This window comes from Lepidochelys kempii, chromosome 2 (assembly GCF_965140265.1).
Source record: "Lepidochelys kempii isolate rLepKem1 chromosome 2, rLepKem1.hap2, whole genome shotgun sequence".
In the NCBI taxonomy this organism is placed as follows: domain Eukaryota; kingdom Metazoa; phylum Chordata; order Testudines; family Cheloniidae; genus Lepidochelys; species Lepidochelys kempii.
In genome coordinates, this window is record NC_133257.1 from 117009882 (window position 1) to 117033216 (window position 23335).

General features: G+C 42.3%; 2 protein-coding genes across 4 annotated transcripts in view; one reads left to right on the forward strand and one right to left on the reverse strand.

The window, feature by feature from the left end:
• The window catches only part of RIOK1 (RIO kinase 1), a 33159-nt gene extending 25370 nt beyond the window's left edge, over positions 1-7789 (reverse strand). The window contains exons 1-5 of one of the 3 annotated variants that reach the window (XM_073332098.1): positions 7663-7789; positions 7179-7290; positions 4290-4485; positions 2893-2983; positions 1841-1910 (exon numbers count right to left, since the gene is read on the reverse strand). In XM_073332098.1, the coding sequence (XP_073188199.1) occupies positions 1841-1910; positions 2893-2983; positions 4290-4485; positions 7179-7249 (428 nt within the window). In that variant the 5' untranslated portion in view covers positions 7250-7290; positions 7663-7789. The other 2 variants (XM_073332097.1, XM_073332096.1) reach the window with 2 other exon arrangements.
• CAGE1 (cancer antigen 1) overlaps positions 7575-23335 on the forward strand; it is a 29453-nt gene continuing 13692 nt past the window's right edge. The window contains exons 1-8 of the mRNA XM_073329635.1: positions 7575-7808; positions 10358-10573; positions 13105-13201; positions 14502-14989; positions 15298-15489; positions 16586-17782; positions 18376-18498; positions 19742-19891. Of these exons, the coding sequence (XP_073185736.1) occupies positions 7575-7808; positions 10358-10573; positions 13105-13201; positions 14502-14989; positions 15298-15489; positions 16586-17782; positions 18376-18498; positions 19742-19891 (2697 nt within the window). The remainder of the gene's footprint in view (positions 7809-10357; positions 10574-13104; positions 13202-14501; positions 14990-15297; positions 15490-16585; positions 17783-18375; positions 18499-19741; positions 19892-23335) is intronic.

The window sequence follows — 23335 nt, forward strand, 5'->3', positions numbered from 1 at the left end:
CAATAATTTTTCCAGAATGAGTGCTCAAGAAGATAATTAGGCAAGGAAGGGAGAGAAAAGAGGAAGCATCATTACATTAAAATGGGATTCCTTTGCTGGCAAAGTACCAGCAGCGTTTTCTGCCTTATTGGCTAATCCCACAGCCACTGAAATTAATTATATTTGCCACCGGACTTCAAAGAAAGCAGGATCAAGACCTGGCAATGACTTTAGTGACTGTTCAGCAAATCATCCCATTTTATGGGGAAAATGTTAATTCCAAAATTTTCACCTCATACAAGTACTGTAGTACAATCTTTGTCATGAAAGTGCAACTTACAAACATAGATTTTTTTTTTTTGGTTACATAACTGCACTCAAAAACAAAACGGTGTAAAACTTCAGAGTCTACCGGTCCACTCAATCCTACTTCTTGTTCGTCCAATCGCTAAGACCAGCAAGTTTGTTTACATTTACAGGAGATAATGCTGCCCTCTTCTTATCTACAGCATCACCAGAAAGTGAGAACAGGCATGTGCATGGCACTTTTGTAGCCGGCATTGCAAAGTATTTACGTGCCAGATATGCTAAACATTCGTATGCCACTTCATGCTTTGGCCACCATTCCAGAGGACATGCTTCCATGCTGATGACGCTAGTTTAAAAAAAAAAAAAAATGCATTAATTAAATTTTTGACTGAACTCTTTGAGGGGGAGAATTGTACGTCCCCTGCTCTGTTTTACCCACATTCTGCCATATATTTCATGTTATAGCAGACTTGGATGATGACCCAGCACATGTTGTTCATTTTAAGAACACTTGCATTGCAGATCTGACAAAAACACAAAGAAGGTACCAATGTGAGATTTCTAAAGATAGCTACAGCACTCAACCCAAGGTTTAAGAATCTGAAGTGCCTTCCAAAATCTGAGAGCGACGAGGTGTGGAGCATGTTTTCAGACGTCTTAAAAGAGCAACACTCCGATGCGGAAACTACAGAACCCGAATCACCAAAAAAGAAAATCAACCTTCTGCTGGTGGCATCTAACTCAGATAATGAAAATGAACATGTGTTGGTACACACTGCTTTGGATCATTATCGAGCAGAACCTGTCATCAGAATGGACGCATGTCCCCTGGAATGGTGGTTGAAGCACGAAGGGACATATGAATCTTTAGCGCATCTGGGACGTAAATATCTTGCAACACCGGCTACAACAGTGCCATAAGAACACCAGCTCTCTCTTTCAGGTGAGACTGTAAACAAGAAGTGGGCAGCATTATCTCCTGCAAATGTAAACAAACTTGTTTGTCTGAGCAATTGGCTGAACAAGAAGTAGGACCGAGTGGACTTGCAGGCTCTAAACTTTTACATTGTTTTATTTTTGAATGCAGGTTTTTTGTACCTAAGTCTACATTTGTAAGTTCAACTTTCATGATAAAGAGATTGCACTATAGTACTTGGGGTTTGTTTTTTTGCTTTGTTTTTTACAGTGCAAATACTTGTAATAAAAAAATATAAAGGGAGCACTGTACACTTTGTATTCTGTGTTGTAACTGAAATATATTTTAAAATGTAGAAAACATCCAAAAATATTTAAATAAATTATATTCTATTGTTTAACAGTGCGATTAATCGCAATTATTTTTTTTTAATCGCAAGATTAATCATGATGAATTTTTTTAATCCCTGGACAGCTCAATCCAAAATACAACCAGCACACAGAACGTTTACTAAAGTTCTCTAATTTCTAGTTTATTCAGCATCATAGATCAAGTTGCAGCTCATAGTAGAAAACAATTTGAGGGCATAAGAGTTTTCAATAAATCAACAGAAGTACAGCCACCCAAAGTACTTACATATCTGCTTCCTTTTGCCTAGACTTTTCTGTGACTTTGTTTATAACAGAGTCAGCAAGATTCAACCTATCTGAAAAATACATTAAAGAAAAAGACGTGACGATCAAAGCAGTTTTCCACACACAAAACTGCAGCTACATTTCTGCTGCCAGTAGACATATCACACACATTCAAGGCACATAAAGAAATACTTGTAACAAGATGATCAGGTTTTCAAAACATGTGCACTAATAGTAGCATTCTCCTCTATGGGTCTGAGGCCCACTCCAGGATTATAGAGGAGCAACAGGGGCTACTGCCCTGGAGATGAGAAAGTGCCTGGAGATGCTGTCCTTCAGATGGGATGTTAAACAGAAGTCCATTTGCCCTTCTCTCAAGGAACTTAAAAAAATCCCATGCCATTTTCCCGAGTAAGCAATAGCCCTCAGTGTCCAAGCCAATATTCCCTCAGTAACGCGAAATCTGATGTTTAAGGAGGCATGTGACTTAATACCAAGGGTATTGCTGCTGTTTGTGTTTATAAATCACTGGCCTACTCACTTATCTCATCATTTTGGAAATCTTTTGGTATGAAAGATACTAGACAAAAATCACTGTATCCTGGTATACATTTGCTACCACAAGATACCATGGTATGTTACACAGCAACTTCACTGCATACTGACTATACAGAGTATTGTAGAACCAAAGAAGCTGAGCTTCTGCAACTTTGCGAGTGATCAGATGATGGTCTGACGGACAGCTGAGTCCCTGCCTCCAAGCCAATCAGATTGTTTCTGGGGTGAAATTACAGAAGAGTTATTTTGTGTGATCAGAAGGAGGCGGGGAAGAGAGACAGGACAGCTCTCGGGCAGAAGACGACTCCAGGAATGGTCTCTAAAGACAAACATGATGTCGGAAGGCAACAGCAAATATTAACCCTTTTAACTGTTTGGTAACAGCTGGCTAATTATAATGCCTAAAAGCCCCAACTCAATGTAATTAGAATTAGTCACTGAATGTCACCAAGGTGTACCTATTACCATAAAAGATGACGATAGGATTATACTTACCTAGATTAATTTTATGCTCAAATTTTCTTAGGGCCTTGTCTGTAGGAGTGGACATTTTTGCTGAATTGCAACTAGGGGTCTGTCTATTTGCCTGAAACAAAGGATTTGTTACATAATTTGCCTTCCCTAAGCAGCCCTTCTAAATACACACAGTAGCTTGGGAAAAAAAAATCAACTTATCTAGTTTGATCTGCTCATGTATCTAAACACCTGTACAAGCTTATCTGCTTTTAGCAAATCAGAATTTGTCAGGGTACAGACATAGTTTAGAACTTGAAATGATTTCATTTAAGAGAAAACAAAAAACGTATGTGGGTTCAAAATCCTATTAGCTAAGAGCTCAAGGAGAAGGTGCTTGTTAATCAGGGGATTAACTGTAACTCAGTCAACTAGCATATTTTAGCTCCCAAGAGGGAACAAGAACACCAGCAATGGGGAAAACAATAGAGAAAACACAAAGAGAGAGATGGGGAGAAAAACTGAGATGGGAAAGAGTCAGAGCAAAAAGAGAGAACAAAGAAGAGGTATGCATGGCTTGTCAAAGAGGCATCAGTTCCCAGAGACAATCTTCTCCATACCCAATCAATGTCTGCCCCAGCCAGATCCCCATCATAAGCCTCTAGATAGCACACACCACACATGACTCCCTCCTCCCCAGGTCTCCTTCCGAAGCCCATAAGGCAGAAACAGGTAGCCCAGGAAATATGTTTTTGCCAGTCACAACATTCTGTAACCGCTCCCCTTCAGTTTCCCAGAGATACTCTGATGTCCATATGTCAAAGAAACAAGGAGAAATGTTCTACTTCTGTTGCCCAAGCTGAGAGCATAGTGAAAAGTAAATTAGTTTTCAAATTCTGTGGGTTAATTATTTAAGCTAGTAATTCAGACAAGATTTCTAACCTCATAGAGTCCCCTCTAAATCCATTCACCTTTCGTGTTTTTCACAGGTTTACTTGCCTCCTTTACTAATGATACGAAATATATGCTTGCCCTCACACTCCCCAGTCACATCAAGCATGTCGTCTCACAAACTGGTGAGAAGGAAAGGATGGAAACCCAAGAATATATATAGAGGATATAGCAGTGATATCAGGGTGGGGAGAGAGTTTGAGACCCCAAAGGAATGGAACAGAGGTACAGCCGCAAGCAAGACCAAGCAATAAGAGTTGAGGAAGGAGAACCACCGGGGCATGGTAAGAGGGTGGCATTGGTTGGGGGGCTGTGAGGGGGTGTGAGTGAGTGAGTGAGTGTGAGGTCGCTCCTAAGCTGAGAGTGCGATGAGAAGTCCCAACTTGAATTTATGGTTGGGGTCCATATTCACATATCACTGTGCCCTGCTTTAGTCCCGTTTGCCATTAGAAACTCTGAAAAGCGTTCTGGAAGTGTCTTTAATGTACCTGTGGGTTGCAGCCTCCAGTTGCAGTATGACGCTTGGTGAGTCTTCCAACTGAATCATCCCAGTCCCACTCTTCATCCTCATCATCATCGTCATATTCAATTTCATCAATGTCCACTTCCTCAGACAAACATGATTGCTGATGTTTAACTGTTACCTCCTCCTCTTTAACTGTTTCCGTGCCCTGGGTCAATTCACTTAAAAAAAAAAAAAAAAAAAAGAAGATCTATATAAATAAACCCCATATTACCAGAATCATTGTGAAATTAATGTACAGTCATCCAGAAGAATGCAATAATAAGGGTCTCTCTCTGCTCAATATTTTATTATTTCACCTGCCCTGAAGAGCTCTTCTGCATGGAGGCTCGCTTTTACTATAGCACTTTTAAGTATCTTCTTCCTTTGCTTAAATGCTGTTTTGTAATTCGTTCAACTATTCTGTTCAGTGAATCACAGATATCTGGCACTCTCTGCAACTCCTACCGAACACCTACACTACAAAAGACCATCTTGTTCACTCTTCAGAGACAGACGAACTCCACTGTCCTAACAAACTAGGCTACACGAGGATTCTAGCTGAGATGATCCCAAACTGGACCTTACCGGTGAGCTGCAGAAAGCTCAACAAATACCCCGGTCTGAGAGATCAATAGATCCAGCACTAAAACTGATGAGCTAGAAAGGAACATTTAGTTGTTATGAGCGCTTATGATCCACCCTAAGCCTGGTCTCTGTGGTCTGCCAGGTCTCTTCATATTCTTCCCATGCATCTCTAATTTCTCCTTAGTCACCTCAGGCTATGTCTACACTGCAATAAAAGACACGAAGCATGGGTGCAACTGGCCCAAGTCAGCTGACTCAGGCTCAGGCTGCACAATTGCAGTGTCGACATTTGGGCTCACACTGGAGCCAGGGCTCCAGCCTGAACCCAAATGTCTACTCTGCTATTTTTAGTCTCACAGCATGAGCCTTGCAAGCTCAAGTCAGCTGACCCACGCTCTGACACTCAGCACTGCAGGGTTTCTAATCACAATGTAAACATACTCTCAGATATTTGTAAGCTTCCCTCCCAACTCAAAAATAAACTGAATATCACCTTAGCCTGAGACATACCAGTTCTAGATTCCAGATCAGTTTATCATAAGTATATGCAGTCCAGAACATCTTTGCATCAAGCGCAACAGAAAAATGAGACCATAGGCTATAGAGGTGAAATTTACCCCTCCCCGGCACAAAATTTAAGGAAATGGGTTCTTGGAAGAAGTTCAAGGATAATTTGGGAGATGGATTTTACTTCCAACATCCAGGAAAGCCACAGATTCACCACAGTCCTTCCAAGGTTTCTATTCCAGCCTATGGCCTATTGCCCCTCAGCACCTCCTACTCTGGGCTTTAGAGCCACTGCATCAGCATAAATTCAGAGCCTCCTTACACGATAAGCAAAGGAGTGAGGAGGCCTCTGTGTATATCCACTGTGCTCTCACATGCCATAGCTGTAGATCTGCAGGGTTCAAGTAGGGCAGAAGGTCTCACCTGGACCCAATACGGAATGGGGGAGAGGTGAATTTCACCTTAAGAATTTATCAACCCTTTCGCTCCCTTCCCCATTGCACTTCTCCAGCCTTTGCTGACAACTCTACTATTCAATTTAGAATGGAGATCCTGCCAGATCATAAGAACAGCCATACTGGGTCAGGCCAATGGTCCATCTAGCCCAGTATCCTGTCTTCCAATAGTAGCCAGCGCCAAATGCTTCAGAGAGAGTGAACAGAACAGGACAATTATTGAGTCCAGTCCCAGCTTCTGGCACAGAGAGGTTAAGGGACACTCAAAGAATTGGGTTGCATTCCTGACCATTTTAGCTAATAGCCACTAATGGACCTATCCTCCATGAACATATCTAATTTCTTATTTAAACCCAATTATACTTTTGTCCTCCAAACATCCCCGGCAATGAGTTTTACAGGCTGACTGTGGAATGTCAAATGTGCTGAACACAGGTTTTGTTAAACAAAGACAAAAAACAAAAAGAAAAAACTTTCCCCCATTCAAATCAATCTTTCACAAATGTTACACATAATGGAAATATTTCCATGATTTTATTTAAACAAACAAAAACATTCTCCTCCATGCTTTGAAACAATTCAGGAGAATCACAATGTGAAACGGCCTGGAAACTCCTTATAAACAAATTTACAACAAACCAATCCATTTTTATTGCCTAAGCAGAGAGCATAAATAGTAAAAAGTAAATAGACTTTATATAGTCTCACATTAAATTTCTAACCTGACAGCATTTCTTTAAATCTAATCACCCTAACCCTGTCCCTATTTGCTCCTGGATTTAATTTACAATAGTAACTGCCTGACACCAAAATTATTCCCTTGGCAACAGAATGTGGAGTAAAAAACATTGGATTACAATGTCACTGCAGGACCAAGAAGCAACAGCCATGCTGCGAAGAAGTAGGACCTGATAGGCAAAAAATATCTTTAGTAATCAAGGGTCCAATCCTGCAACACATACACATATAATTCTTCAAGTGAGTGGTTCCACTTAAGTCAGCAAGACTATTCCTAACAGTCAGCACTACACCTGATAAGTAATATTTGCAAGACAGTGCAGGCCCTGATCCTGAATAGAGCTGTCAAGAGGCCCCCTGTACCCATGCAAACAGCAGGAGAGGAAATATCATTAACAAATTGTTCCTCACTGTATTAAAAAAAAAAATCTTGTTCCCCACCATCCCACCAACAACCCCACAACACTGCCCCAACTCTTCGACACTCTCTTAAAAATACAAGTAGGTGGTCAGTGAGGGGAAAAACAAACCCTGCTCTAACTTTTCACATGATTGACAATAATCTTGGCAGCCTGTTTTCGCCTTACCTGTCTGAGGAGTCTGCATCATCGAATTGTCCTGGGACTGTTCGGCGCATCATCTCCTTCCTGTAATTCATTGTTGCAGTAGGTCTCCGCACCGTGTACAGAAGACTGCAATCTGTCGGTGTCATACATACACACAATGGGTTAGACAGATTACGCACTCTGTGTTTATGAGCTATAAACTAAATTCTAGGTGCAGTTTCTTAGGTCTGCAGCTTACACCGAAGCGATGTCGGACGCGAGGGCTACGTGTGTTAGATGTATATACACACGGGGAGAGAGAGAGAGAGAGAGAGTGTATGCTCAGGACAGTCCAGGCCCTGCGTGCACGCTGCAGTGACCACGCTACACGGGTGCGGTATACACAGACACTCGGCAGGCCGTGCCGGGTGCGCTACCATGCGCCCAGCCGGGGCATTAGGAAGGCGGAGCCTGCCACGGACCGTGGGTGACACACGCGCGCGCTGCGAGGCGTTCCGCAGCCTACTGGGTGGTGCGCAGGCTCCTCGCTGCGCGCGGCTCTCAGGCTGCGTGCGTGCGTGCGGCCCCTTCGCTGGGACCGCAGCTCCCCGGGCCCGGCGCTCGGCCTCCTCCGCGCCCCGGCTGCCGCTAGCGCCACCCAGGAGCCATCCTGTACGGCGCAGCCCGAGGCTCAAAAAGCCACGAATGCGACCGCGCGCTCTGAGAAGCCGCACCCCTCCCAGTGCCGGTCTCATTTAAACCAATGCCGAGGCCCCAGGACTGCACACCTCATCCGTGCAAAGTACATAAATCCCAGACGCACCACCACGTGCACTGTGTAAGCAAACACAGTATGCATCTATCCCAAGTACCTATACACAGCAGTATACCCATCATACGGTACGGAAGCCAAGTAGGTGCATAAACGGTACATCTCCCACTCATACAGAAACACAGTAGGTAGTCGGGGGACAGACACATCAATCAACACATACGTACCATAGTTATATGTATATCGCGTTCGTACACATAAATGTGTGTGTGTGGACAGGTGTTATTTTGTGAACCCTGAAATCAGGCATCTCGATCGCGGTTAAGGAGCTGGCTGTCAAACCTAGTAGCGTTTAATGCGGTGTAAGGTTGCGGGGGATAAGATAAGTGACAAGTCGCTGGCTAAACTTGAGCCGCGGGCCGATAAGTCGTTGTTACAAATCTCCAGCACCAATTCCGTTTACACGTGCCCATGAGACACATCCAACGTTCTGCTTCAAGGCTCTCTCATCCCCGCCCCTCTCCAGCCGTTCAGGTAGGGGGATTGGTTGTGGATTTGTCATGTCACAGAGGGTCTTTGTGACGTCACCGCAGTCCTAGCCAACCGGACTTCTAAGAAGAACAGCCAGCCCCCAACCCACCTCGTACGCAGATGGTCTAGGAGGGAACGGGAATCACCTGGCCGAAATTCAGAAGAGTTTTGATGGATCCAAGATGTGAGCCTATTAGAATTTAAAACCTAGCAAAAACTGATTATGAGAAGTGAAGAGAGGTGCTGCCCAGTGGTAAATTTCTTCTCCACTTATAAAAAAGTCCCAAATAGAATTGTAAGATTAAACTGGATTAAATACAGTTCATAAAATACAAAGGGCGTGGAGGGGTAGGTTATTATCATTATTGTGATAGTATTTCCCTAGGAGATTTTTTTTTCTAAGAGAGAAATTACTAAAGCGTCCCATATTATGGTATGAACTATTAACCTTAAGAAGGTTGATTAGTGAAAAGCTCCAAAGTTCAGATGCTTTTCTGAAAAATTTGAACTATTTTGGTTTGCAAAAATCAGGCTCTCTCACAAAAATTCTGGTAAATCTATTTTCAGTTTTCTAGGAATACCATGAGAATTGCCCTTTTTTAATGTTATTTTGGCTTATACTGTATGCCTCTGATCCAACTAGGACCAGCAAGCGTAAAGGTGCGTGAAAATTGGGTCAGGGAGAGGTTTGGTCTAAGAACTGGGTGAAATCCTGGCTCCATTGAAATCAATGGCCAAACTCCCATTCACTTCAGTAATGCCAGGATTTAATCCCAGGCCTTTTTAATTCAAACCAGTTCATCCATCCCTTATACTAAACTCTAGTGATTAAAAAAGATGAATACAAATATTTATAAAGTCATCCTTATTTTGTTACAGTTTATTCTAAATTGAAAGCATACTTTGTCATGTCATGCTATCAAAAATACTAGCAGGAGACCTGAATCAGTGGATTCTGCCTTAGATCTGAAAATCTTTTAGTGGGCGTTGGATCAGGCCCTTACTTCTCCACTGTGAACATAGTGAGCACACAGTCCTGTTTATGGCTGAAGAGTCTGACCAATACCACTATGGTTCCAAATGCTCTTCTGCTTGTCCCTTATTCTAAACTGATACCCCAGTCACTGAAAGAACCTGTAATGATAGATAGACAAGCAGGGAGGAGCCTTGTATTCTGAAGGTCGTTGCAGGTGTGAATTACAGAATTTTCATACATAGGTTACATAAATCAGTAGTACTATCACTCCCAGAAGTCCTTTTACCCTTACTAGGAATAAATACTCACTACTTTCAAGAAGAGTTTACTTGGCAGAATATATATATATTGGGTGCAGAAATTTCACAGACTTCAGTTGAAGCTTTCTTCGAGTAAAGATTGCTACTCGATAAAGGCAGATATATATATACACACTCATATACCCATTATCTAGTATGTAATGTAGATTGTGTGCTCTGTGTTATATATATGGGTGTATATAATATACTATAAAATCTTCTAATGAGATCTTTCCTTAGACAAAACTCCAACTGAACCCAATGGAGTTTCCAATTTTCAGTCCTCACTAGATCACATTTCTCTATGTATGTCATAATAATGTCTTAATATTCAATTCAAAAGACAAGGTGGGTGAGGTAATATCTTTTACTGGACTAATTTCTGTTGGTGGAAGAAACAAGCTTTCAAGCTTCACCAACAGAAGTTGATCCAATAAAGATATTATCTCACCCACCTTGTCTCTCTCATATCCTGGGACCAACATGGCTGCCACAACACTGTTAATAACAAATACACAGACAGTTTGATCACTGCTTGCTCGCTGGTGTGTTAGAAAAATGAAGGTGGAGGCCAGGCTTTTGCTACTATTGTTTGTGGTTTATGCTAGGTGAAATTAAAAGGGTTACAATCTTTTATTTGTAGATGTTTCCTCACCATCCAGTATGTAAAGATGAAGGCTATCAAAAGTTTTTGACTTTGGCAGTAATCAGTAAATCAGAGGTCGATGCTTTTACTCAGCAGCCTTTAAATACAATGAGTGAAGGAGATGCCATTTCCCTCAGCAATGCTTCTCTGCAGTTGACCCACCGAGATTCTCTTAATGTTGAAAGCAGCAGTACAGCTTCAGAGATCTCTCAGGTATGTACGTCATAGAGCTACTTTGGGATATCTCTAAATTCCCCCATGCCAGTCTCTGGTATCAGTTCACATGGAAATTAAATATCCCATGAATATTTTTACCAAAGGAGTAGAGGAATTACATGCTGGTATCCTAACTGATATTCTCCCCCAGTAAGGCAGGTTCTCATGGCCATGGTTTTGTGTGAGCTGTTGTTAAGATAGTGGTGTGTCTTTGCTCTCTACATAGCATTAGGAATATGAGGAAACCAAACAGACACAGTTGGGTTCCAAATAACTGTATTTACTAAATATATATGTATTCAAGGCCTAGCTCCATATATACACCACTGCTCTGTTAGGGTTCTGGTGGCATCAAAAATAGAAGAGAGGAATGCCCACTAGAGGGCTCCCAAACTATTTAAAGCACTACTGCCCAGTACCTGTACACTGCAGAGAGCTGCAACATTTCTTCCAGCCTTAACGTTCTGTCAGTATGTACATCATTTTAATGCAACTTGATTTGAGACGCCTTGAGTCTGAAAGGTAGCATAGGAAAACAAACTGTACTCTTACTTATTATTATACTGTAGATTTCAGAGTAACAGCCATGTTAGTCTGTATTTGCAAAAAGAAAAGGAGTACTTGTGGCACCTTAGAGACTAACCAATTTATTTGAGCATAAGCTTTCGTGAGCTACAGCTCACTTCATCGGATGCATACAGTATGCATCCGATGAAGTGAAAAGGAGTACTTGTGGCACCTTAGAGACTATTATGCATCCGATGAAGTGAGCTGTAGCTCACGAAAGCTTATGCTCAAATAAATTGGTCAGTCTCTAAGGTGCCACAAGTCCTCCTTTTCTTTTTTATTGTACTGTAGTATCTAAGAAACCCAATCCAGCATCAGGGCTCCATTATGCTTGGCACTGTACAGACAAGTAACAAAAAGGGGAGTCCTTTCCCCAAAGGGCCTGCAGTCTAGGTATTCTATATATTTTTTTGCTTAAAGAGAATCTAATGCTTATGAAGGGTTGATGGTCCCGGAGGCTGAAGTTCTTTGTGTGTCAACAAAATAAGTGAAGCATGAGTAGCAGCAGCGTAAGCTTCCTCATGCTGTCCTGTCAGCATGTTGGTGACCCTGACCTAGAGGGGACCAGCAGTGAGAGTGTAAATCATTCCCTGTGCCCATTCAGTCTTTGCCTCTGCTGATGCTGCCAGGGAGAACTAGGAGCTGGGCTGAGATCACCCACTCATTTATTTTAGGATCAACTATCCCATGGTTTCAGCTACTACTGATCACCTGGGATAGGTTTAAAGTAGAGACTTGCAGGTTTACTCCATTATATATTTAATAAGGAATTCTTCAAGTAAACATGGTGATTCATTTGAATGATTGGGAATTAGTTTGCTTGTAACATTGATTATTAACTATTTCCTACTCTAGGGATACTTTCTCATATTTGCTTTTATTCCCTTCTTTCCTCAAGGCCTCCATTTGGGTGACCATCTCTCTAGCCAAGGTGGGCTGGATATGGCTCCTTTAGGAGGCCAACAATGCTCATTCTGAAACAGTCATAGAAGGTGATGCAAGTGACTCCTTAAGGAATATGTGACACCTGTGAGAGGGTTGATTTCAATGAAGCTCCTACTTCTGTAAGCAGCTAGCAAAAGTACCATGCCCTCAGGAGGATGATCTTATATTTAAAGTATTGTGCTGGGTCTCAGGAGATCAGATTTGATTCCTGGCTCTGCCACAGTCTTCCTGTGTGACCTGGCACAAATCACTTAATATCTCTCTGTGACTCAGTTCCCTAGCTGTGAAACGGGAAAAATAAAACTTCCTTACCTCACAGAGGTGTTGTGAGAATAAATAAACTCAGATAGTATGTTGATGGATAGCCAATGAAACAGTGAGGAAGCTATAATGTATTGGACTGAGCAGAGGGCTGGAGTTCAGAGATCAGGATTCTAATTTCTGTTCTGCTATTTTCTTGTGGTGGGACCTGACCAACATGACTGTGCAGGGCTATAAGACCACTACCACCACCTCTGTGCAGCCTCCCTATGTCTTGTTGGTCTCAAGCACAGGTGAGAGGAAGCAGGGTTTGCGTGCCCAGAACGTTTTCCTCACCCCATACAGGTCTGCAGGGAGTGGACAGAGAGGACTAATTTGCAGCTCCACCCCGACTTAACATGCCAGCCGGCATAAGTGAGCTGGCATGTGAGGAGCTGTAATTTACTATTGATCACAGTTGGTATCATGTTTTTACTAACCTCCAGGAACAAGGAATTGTACCTGTGCACTGCTCCATACCCAAGGTGGTGGCACAAAACTCAATCTAACCCTGAACCTCTCTGTGCCCTCAGTTCAGTTACCTTAATGATGATGCTTGCTCATCTTTGGCTAGTAAAAGAAATACACTGTGATTCACACTTATTGGAGAAAATAAACAGAAAAATTGTCTGTGTGTAGTGACTTTTTGTGATAAGTAAGGCCTTGAAGATTCAACTGATGAGGATTGTTAAGGATTCCCCTTTTTGTGTTTGCAGGATGAAATACAGAATGCGAGGAGGAAAGGGAATCCTGGCTGTAGACTCTACAAAGGAGATCATCTTTTTGAGCCAGAGTTGGAAAATTTGATATACGGTATGTTCCTCTTTGGCAATGAATCATGAAATAGAAAGAACTTTAACTGTCTTTCTTTTATAGTGCCCTTAAGTGTGCTATAGTGGCTCTTCACAGAAGGCATAGAAAGACTCACTCTCTTCCCCAAAGCACATGGAGCCTGGTCCAGAGTCCATTAATATCAATAGAAAGCTCCTCTTGATTTCAGTAGGTTTTAGATCAGGCACTTACCATCTGTCTTTCAGATGTGACATTAGTAAGGGAGATAAGCAACAGAGACAGGATGGAGCAAAGAGGAAATATTGGAAACAGTAGGAATATAATCAAGATACTGTTTAAGCAAAGGTGTATTTATTTACATAAAAACACAACTATGTCAACAGGACAGAAAATAACCTAGAGAAGAAACATGAGATCCATATTGAATTCACCAACACACAAATTTCACTTGTAAATTGCAGTGAATAATAAATTCCCTTCAACTGCATCCATGGTGACACTGAAATGAGATAATTTGGTCCTCGCAGCTGTTCCTGACTTGTCAGACCTTCATTTCATGCAGGCTCACTGATGGCTCAGAATAGGTTGCCACAACATGCTGCTGCCTAATCCTGTGAGCTGGAGCAGGATGCACGCCCAACTAGCACTTGCTGCTGACAGCAGCATGTGTGTTTAGCTGGCTGCGGGGGCTGCACACACCCACTAGCTGGCAGATTACCTCTTCTAGAGGCTATAGGCCCAGATCCCCAGCTGGTGAAAATCAGCGTAGCTCCACTGAAGTCAATGGAATTACATTGATTTACACCAGCTAAGGATCTGGCCCATAGTGTGCAAGCCAGCATGATAATCATAAGTACCTCCTAGAACTGCCTTGAGCATCAGGATTGATTCTGCTCTGCTGCTTGCTCCAGTATGAAAGGCTCCCTATACCCTTTTCCTTTACATTTCGGCACAACAGAGGCCAGGTTTCAGTCCACAGCACACTAATTCTTTCGCATCATTCACTATTCCCCAACATCATGGGCTAAATTCTGCTCTGACATGCACACTGATTTCAGTGGATGTTGCAGACCTGTTTCTGAGGGCTGAAATTGGAGTGTGCTAACATAATCCCTGGCGTGAGCATTCATGCAGTTGCATCATGTTCAGGTTAGGTTATTTCTGATCAGAAAGCCATGTAAACTGAAAGGAAATCATACACCTGTTGTGCTAACCCCAAACAGAACAGCATACCTCTGCCCAGTTACAGTGTGATATTTCTATTAATGTTCTATGAACCAGTTCTAATGTATTTACTCAATGCCATCCTGACTATGTGCAGATTTTGAAGACTCTTCACAGAAAGTCTTGACACAGTTATGTGATACAAGAACATGCCTTAGCAACAAGGACTCTCTGTATGTAGCAGACTGGAAGGAATCCTCAGATAATGAAAGAATATTCTTCCCCAGGGAGGAATCATTATCCAAAGAAGAATCAACACAACACAGCAAAATGCTGGACTGGTCAAAGGAAAGCTCCATTACTGGAAAAGACTTAATTAAAAAAGCATCATGGGAAACTGAGAATGAGGAAGTTTCACTGGCAAAAGAATTGTTACCTCTGGAAGACGATCCATTTGTGATAATGGGGGAGTCATTGCTGGAGTGCATTGTTAAGGAATCCCCCATAAAAGAAGTGTCCTATTTTCTCACTCGACCCACAGGCTCTTTAATTAAGAAAAATCCGTGTTTTGTTACTGAAGAATTATCTTTCAGAGAGGACAACTTTAACTTGACTGGCAAAGCAGCCAGTCATGAAGAAAATATGGTAAGATTTCAAACTGCAATCCACAAGAAAGCGGAAGCATGTTGATGAAAACAATGTTCCCTATTATAGCTAGTGGTGATATTTGAAATGATATGTATACCTAGTAGTACTCTCTGTGGGACAGTAGTGTACCTCTTGATGTATGATGTTATTAATAATAGAGTAGATGTATTCTAAATCCCCCCTTGATACTACAGTTGGGTGCAATAGAAATGCCTATTGAATTAACTGAGCTCTGAATTTTATGAGAGAGCATATTTTCACTGACGTAACTATTCAGTTTACAAACACTTACCTTCTTTTGGCAGACAGCCACTGAACAACATGTTGACTGTGCAGAGAATTTGAAGGATATTTCTCCAGTCTCTTTGGATGAAAACACTGAATATATTCGAGCTCTGATGAAATCAAATAGACTCATGAAAGAAAATATCAAGAGCAACTTATTACATTGTTGCAACAAAGAGGAAGGTGTTGGCGGCAGCCTTCTGTCTGAGTCTGTGAGATGCCTTTTATTTATAATTTGTCTATCCTTTTAGCCACAGATATGCAACAAGGGGAAGAAATTTTTTGTTTAAATGAGTTGAAAAGCTGCGTAAAAATGTGTGGGCCAAATTCTGCTCTGATTTACTATTAGTTTTATGATAGCATCTGGGAACCCTCAATCAAAAATCAGGGCCTTCTTGTGTTAGGCCCAGTTCTTGTGTTAGGCCCAGTTCTTGTGTTAGAACTGATACCCAGTTCTGTCCCACTGAAGTCAGTTGGCCCTTTATCTCTGTTTTGGTTGAATTGTACCATCATTGAGTGACATCTCCCTTATGTAGGCCATACAGAAATTCAATACATACATTGTTGCACGGATCAGTGAAAGTCATTTTTTATCTGTGGTCTTGTTTGCCCTTTCAACTTCAATGCTCTGTCTCCACTTTCATGCTATCCTGTGCAATAGCTGTGCCTGATGGCTTGAGTTTAATAAATTCCTGTTGTAAGATGGTTGCTCAACACAATTTAGAACCCAAATCTACAATGGCACCCTGTGAGCCCCATTAATTTCCTTGGGGCTCTGCACAGACACAGTAGCCATGAGTGCCATTGCAGAACTGGGACCCTAGAGAGATGCTGTTTTTTATTCATTGTCAGTCCAGGAAAATACACAGCATCCTATTTCTGGTTGGGAAAGATTCTGTCTTGAATTTATTGCAATTTTATTTTTTGCAGTTACAAAAATGAGGAGTTAATAATTTCAAAAGAAAAAAATGATTATGAAAAGTGTTTTTGAAAATTTATATTTATCTGTTAACCTTGTTTTGCTTTGCTATGCCTGAACCAGATTGATTCAGTTCTCAGATAAGTAATACTTCCATTTAAGTTAATGGAAATGCAATGTGAGTAAGAAGGACTGACTAAAGAGGGCAGGATATGACCTCCTGTTTGTAATGGTAAAATGGCAACAATATTGGTTCTCTTACAGTAAATGGAACTCATTCAAATTATCCTCAGGTGAAGTAGTCAGGTAAGGCAGACAGTCAGAGCCAATCAAGTCATGTATGCTTTTGTTTTTCTAATAAGTGACAATAGGTTGTGGTTGTCCCCCAGGGAGCATGTATATCTGAGAAGTCTTTATTCCAGTCTTTGGAGATGTCACTCAATGGCCAAGAAGAATGCAAGCAAGGGGACAGAGGAATTCTCCCATCTTATAGTACAAGAAGTCACTGCCTGAGTCCCTCTGAAGCATCCTTCAATATGTATGAGACAAAAAACTCGGCGCTTGGCCCAGAGAAATGGCTATTTCAGGTGGGGGATGTGGACTTGAATGAGGTAATCAAGGGATTAGAACAGGACCAGCAAATGCAGCAAAACCAAATCATGGATCTTCAGTATGATAATAATTTTTTGGAGAAGAAGATTAAAGAAATAGAGAAGCTGCTGCTTGAAGAGGGGAGTATGGATTTGGATGAGGTCATGAAGAAAGTAGAACAGGACCAGAAGAAACAGCATACCCAAATCATGGATCTTTACTATGATAACATTTCTCTGGAGACTAAGATTAAACAGCTAGAGGTGGAAATTGTCCAGCAGCAGCATTTTATAGACACCATAAACAAGCTGAAGAAGAACATCGAAGATCTAATTGAAGCAAAGGACAAGATCACTGTGGAGAAGACTGAGACTGACAACTGCCTGAAGAATGTGCAGGAGGCTTTATCCAGTGCCAGGGACCATCTTGAGGAAGCTGGGGCTGAAAGAAAAGCCCTTCTGCTGCAGCTGGAAAAACTTAAAACTGATTATAGTCTCCTTCAAGAAAAGCATGAGGCAGAGATGGAGCAGAAGACCAAATCTACAACCCAGTGCTTACAGATGGATCAGACGATACGCAGGAAAGAGCAAGAAATACAAGAGCTGCGGCATCTTAAACAAAAACTGGATCATGAGGTCAAGACTGCCACTTCCACCTTGCACAGACTTAGGGAAGAAAAGGAGAATGCAGAGAAACAACTCCTGTCCCTTCAGGCAGAACTTCAGAGACAGAAAGACGACTGGCTGGCAGAAAGGCAGCAGTTGGAGTCCAGATATAACAAGCTGGTTGCTCAGATTAAAATCTTGCAAACAGAATCTGAAAACGAGCGGGCTGAGACAGAGAAAATGCAACAACGGATCAGTGCATTCAAAATAGAGAACCAAGAGCTTCAGCAACAGGTAGCGAAAGACAGAGAGCAAAATCGTTTTCTCCAGCTTGAAACTGACAGGTGGAAAGAACAGTATGACAAAATCAGGGAGTCACAAATAGTAAAGGTATTAGTATACACTTTGGAACCTTGACATACTGTATTACTGTAAAAAGTAAAAGAACCTATGTTACTTAGACTAGAATAGAGAGCCCAACTGCCTTATATACTCAGTGACCACCATGTGCCTTTCCTTCACTTTTTTAGATGGGGTGAAATTCACCCCTCCACAGAAGCTCAGCACAAGGCCTGTGCCCCATTTAAGACCTATTTTGAAGGCTTCAGTGGTGATAGGCTTGATCTGCCTCTGTATACAGAGGTGAATTTCACCCAAAGCACACATAGCAAACGCACACACTTGCATAAAATGCAAGTCACAAATAGCTGCTAAATGCAACTTTTACAGTCTGAATGTTGTGGTTGTAAGCACTGATTATGTATTTAAAATCCCTCACTGAAATAAATATGGCGTTCAAAATGTGTGTGTTTGGGGAGAGGGGAGAGTTTTGGTCCCCTAAAAGTGGTATTTTTCTATCTTTTTTCCCCCCTTTTCTCAGTGAGAGGCGAGAGTATGGGTCTGAGTAAATGAGCCTTTGTATTGAGCAGAGATATAAGCAGCATATGTTGATTTCTTCTTTAATTTTGCTGTCTTCATGCTAGGAGCAGATGCAGTATCAAATGATCCAGAGGCTCGGACATAAAATTGGCATACAGAAGGAAGAACTAAGGAAGAAAGAAGAAGAAATAGAGTGGAAGATGCACATTCTGAGGAGGTTTCTTCTGGTATGTTAGGACATGTGCTGTCCTTTCTTAGAAGAATGCTTTATTATAGAAATAGCAGTTACACTTTCATGTCTACAGATGACATGATCCTTTTCTTCCTTACTTATGCAAAACTCTCATTGACTCCAGTGGAAATTCTGACTGAGTAAGAAGTGCAGGAACAGGATTAAGTACTAAGAGTAACTAAGTTACTCCAAAAAAAGTACTTAAGCATGTGCTTATCTTTAAGTACATGGGACTACTCCTGCAATTAAAAGATACGCATATGTTTAAGTGCTTTGCTGGATTGGGCTCTAAAATGGGAAATATCTTATACATGACTCACACAAACGTTGGATTACATAGAATGGAGATAAGTTTTACAGTTTGTAATTTGAAATGTACAGTAAATTTAAATGGAAAAATAGTTGTGTCCACATCCATCCCCCCCGCAACGGAGCGGATTAAAGAATGGAATGTGCACACCAAATTTGTCCCAAATTATGTCAGAGGGAGGGGGATTCAGCTAATGTGGCATCATACCTTTTTCTTCCAGCACTGCAGAAACCTTTCTACATGATTTTGGCATGACTGGGTCATCCTCCTCCTCCCCGCTCCCACCACCTCTTGGGATTTCCATGTACTATCTTATGTAGACTCCAGCTCTGTGTTGTCAAACTCACAGAATGGGGATAGGTCCAGTGGGGAGCTAGTGGGAGCAGTTACTAAGAGAGTCAGGGAGAACCAGGAATAGTGAGGAACTACTGGACTTTTGCACGAATGTATCATACTTCTGTTGATGTGTGAGACCAGCAGGGTGGCCCCACAGATCTCAGGATGTATCTTGGGTAGGAGAGACACGCTGCTTGTTCTGTGGGAACTGAAAGCTCCACTTCCCTAAGGTTCCCCAACACTCATGGTGTGCTAGGTCCCTTCCAAATATAAAAGAAGACATAGTCCCTTCCTTGGGGAGAAATTCTGGTAAATAGGAATTGGCCCTTAATGGCCATGTAGGAGATCCTTGTCAGAACATGAAGTATACAAGCATCATTGTAAAAACTAAGAGCACAGTGTCATGTACTCATGTTCAGTCCCCAGATTTCATGCTGAAGGTTTCCTTATGAATGGTAACTATAGCTGGTGAGAATCCTGTGTTGCATATAGCTTTTCTTTGGTAAGACTAGTTATGCACACTACTTGCATTTTCATTTGGGAGGCATCCTTTTTGTCCTGTAATCTGACAGACCCCAATGTGTCCATACAGGATATGAAGTCGATGCATTCTGATTTAATCCAGAAAAACCTCCACAGCGAAGAAGACCATTTCAGTTCTCCATATGTGCAGCGAGCATCCCAGCTTCTATCTAAAATTCGCAGCCTTCTGTCCCTCACAGAGGGACTACTTACCTGCCAGGTAATGCAAAACAACCCTGTCAATGCCTATCTACACAGGTCCTAGGCACTGATTTCAGATCCATTTGGAGCTAGTCACCTGGTATTCGCTCTTGCTGTATTTAAAATAAAGAAATTTCAGACATGTCTTGAAAACAAACAAACAAAAACGTATTATTTTAACTCCTCCCTGCAACTTTAACCAGCCACAATCACGCAGCTGAGCTCCCATTCTCCTGCTAAGCTGGTAACTCTAGCTTGGAAGTGATTTTAGGTTGCTGGCTCCAAGGCAACGTTTTCTGTCCATGTATGGAAAGGCAAGAAGAAGAAAAAAAAGATGGAGATGTACTTGAAACTTCTTCTAGCATTGCCAAAACCCCACTCAGACTACTCCCTTCCACTGACAAACAGGTGGAAGAAATGTTTTGACGCTGCTTTCAAATCCAGCCAACATAGGTAGTGAGCAAAGTCTGCAGCCATCTGATGACTATTTGGTGGCCTATATGAAATGATTTGGTGGTCTCAGTCCAGTTCCAGTGGACAGGTATCTACATCACAAAAACTACCTCCGCTCATTGGAACCCTTAGTAGTAGTCTTGCTGGACTTTGGCTCAATGCCTGAATGAGCATGGAGTCAGAATTACTGTCTCATTCCTAGAGGTGGTTTCTCCAGAGCATGTTTGAGGGATGCTGCCGGGACGCATGCACTGCTGCTGCCTGTACTTTGCTTTATTTATACTGTAGATACAGAGAGGTCGATGTTGTTCAGGACTGTCACTCCGGCACCCTTCATGAGCATTAAATTCACACACACACGAGAGATGTATTAAAAGAAAAGTAATTGTGACTGAGGTTAATGAAAAATATCAAATTACTTCTCTCCTCTTATCGGTAAGCCTTTATGGTCTTGACTACAATAGGGACATTTTTGCTAACACCGGTTCAGCTCCACCAGCGTAACGATGCTGAGAGCCAGGGTGTAGACTAGGTTCCATGTCGCTGCCAGCCTTTTAAGCACTGTGCATTAGACCAAATGTGTGTCTATGATCTGCTGCTAAAGAAAGGCTTCTGGTGAGTGAGTGCTGGTGAGTTGCTAACACTAGTGGAGCTGAAGTAGGGTTAGCAACAAGGTTGCATTTTGAGCAATGCTTCTGGTGTAGGCCATACCTACCTGCATAGTATCCTTGGCTTAGCCATAGGTGTCAAACCAGGGAAGAAACATTTTCAGTGGTTGCTTCTGGCTCCTTTGACTTAATTCCCAGGGGAACTGATTTGGTAGCTATGAAGTGTCCTCTATCTCTGGAACCGATGGCTGCCATTAATATTTCCATGCGACTCCTGAGCAATTGTATAAAGAATGTGAAAATTCTTGTGCATTACCATCACATTATTTCTTGATAGACAATGTCTACTGGAAACAGAAGAATGTGTTGGAGATAAACAATGTTGGAGATGTAGGGCCAAATTATTTAGCCTCTTCAGCCCACTTGTGCCATGCTGGCAGCACTAAGGGGCCAAAATGGGATCTCAGTTGAAAATTCCTCCAGCCTGGGGTGTCCTCCCCTGGAGTAGAGCTGGCATGACTGGCTGCTACCCTGCTCCATGGCTTGGCAGAGGAGATGTGTTGGAGGTGTGGCCAGAGTGCTACTGTGCTCTGGTTTGTCTTAGCTGGTCACAAAGGCTACATTTACACAGCAATAAAAAACAACCTGCAGCACCAAGTCTCAGAGCCTCGGTCAACTGACTCAGGCTTGCAGGGCTTGGACCTTGGGGCTAAAAATTGCAGTGTGTGTAGACATTTGGGCTTGGGCTGGAGCCCAGGCTCTGAGACCCACGCAGGGTTTCAGAGCTGTGCTTCAGCCTGAGCCTGAACATCTACACTGCAATTTTTAGTCAGCTGACCTGGGCCAACAGCAGCCATACCGTGTGTCTTTTATTGCAGTGTAGACATGCCCTTAGGCATAGTTTAGAGAAGTATTTTTCAACCTTCTTTTGCTGGCGACCACCTTTGTACTTAACATTTTTTTTTTTACCCCCTACCTTAAGCTTGGGCTCAGGCTTCAGCCCCAAGCAGCGGGGCTCAGGCTCCGGCTTCAGCCCAGGAGGTGGGGCTTGGGCTTGAGCCCTGGGCAGCAGGGCTCGGGCTGAATTATGTAACTCGGCTTCACAGGGCTCCTTGTGGCATGGAGCACCGGGCAGTTGCCCTGCTTGCCACTCCCTAGCACCAGCCCTGCACTGGCAACCCTCTTAAACCCGTCCCGCGACACACAGATTTCGAGCACTTACCAAGATGCTGTAAATTACAGCAGGGCTAGGACTGGGACAGAACCAATCTGAAAGTCAGGGAGCTGCAGAATGGCTCATTTGTGTCCTCCCTGCTGTACTTTACATTGACCAGATGCAGCAAAGAATCTGGTCTGTAGTACAGAAGATGCTGACTTCACACAGATACTATGGAATTGTATAAAACTACAAACATATTGGGAGAATTTACAGTAAATAACAAATGAACTGTTGGAACAGGATGAAAATTCTCCACTGGATCCAAGGATGGTTCTCTCTTGTATCCCTCATGAAGGTGACTATTTCATCTTGCAAATAGAAATTTCTGAATATTCTTGATTTCTTTTGCAATGTTAATGTTTCATAGCCATGGAAATGAGAAAAGGTCTTGCCAGTATGCAAGTGGATATGTGAAGTTTCACAGTGTTGCAAGAACTGGGGTGAAATCCTGGCCCCTTTGAAATCAATAACATAACTCTCATAGATTTCAATGGGGCCAGGATTTCACCCCTGCTACACAGACTGTGAAATAATAACACCTTTCAAAAATTTGGACTCCTTCCCTAGATGCAATGGTATAAAATAGCTTATTCCTTCCATTGTCCTCCCTAAGTCTCCAATCCTGCATTGAGCAACATGTGGGCAGAGCCCACAGGGATCCAGGTGGATGCAGTGATTCACCCATGCAGTTCACATTGCAGGAGCAGGGCCTTTGTTTGTAAAAGTGGGGCTTGCCTACATGGTGAGTTAGCTTGCAGCAAGCCAGGGTGCGAATTTACAGCCCACTGGCCTGCCATGCATTAACTTGCTGAGTGGACCCTGCTACCACAAACTAAAAGTTCCATAGTGTGTGTCGACATATTCCGTTTGAATCTTGCTAGAGGTACCAGGAGTCTGTATGACATTCCTTGTGATAATCTTTTTAAAAATATATCAGTAATTTTCCTCTTTCAGTACTATAGGGAGAGCTTGGAAGCCTGAGTCTCCCCTCGCATCTAGGACCTGACTCAGTGCCCACTGAAGTCAATGGGAAACAGGCTAATAATGATTGGTAATACAGTATGTGGCATGTACAGGAAACGGAGCACTGGCCTATTCTATTCAAACCATACTGAAGACCTTTAAAGTTGTATGGACTCCTTGCATGGCAGAACATCTACAAGCCTCACGGAAGAAGAGAAGA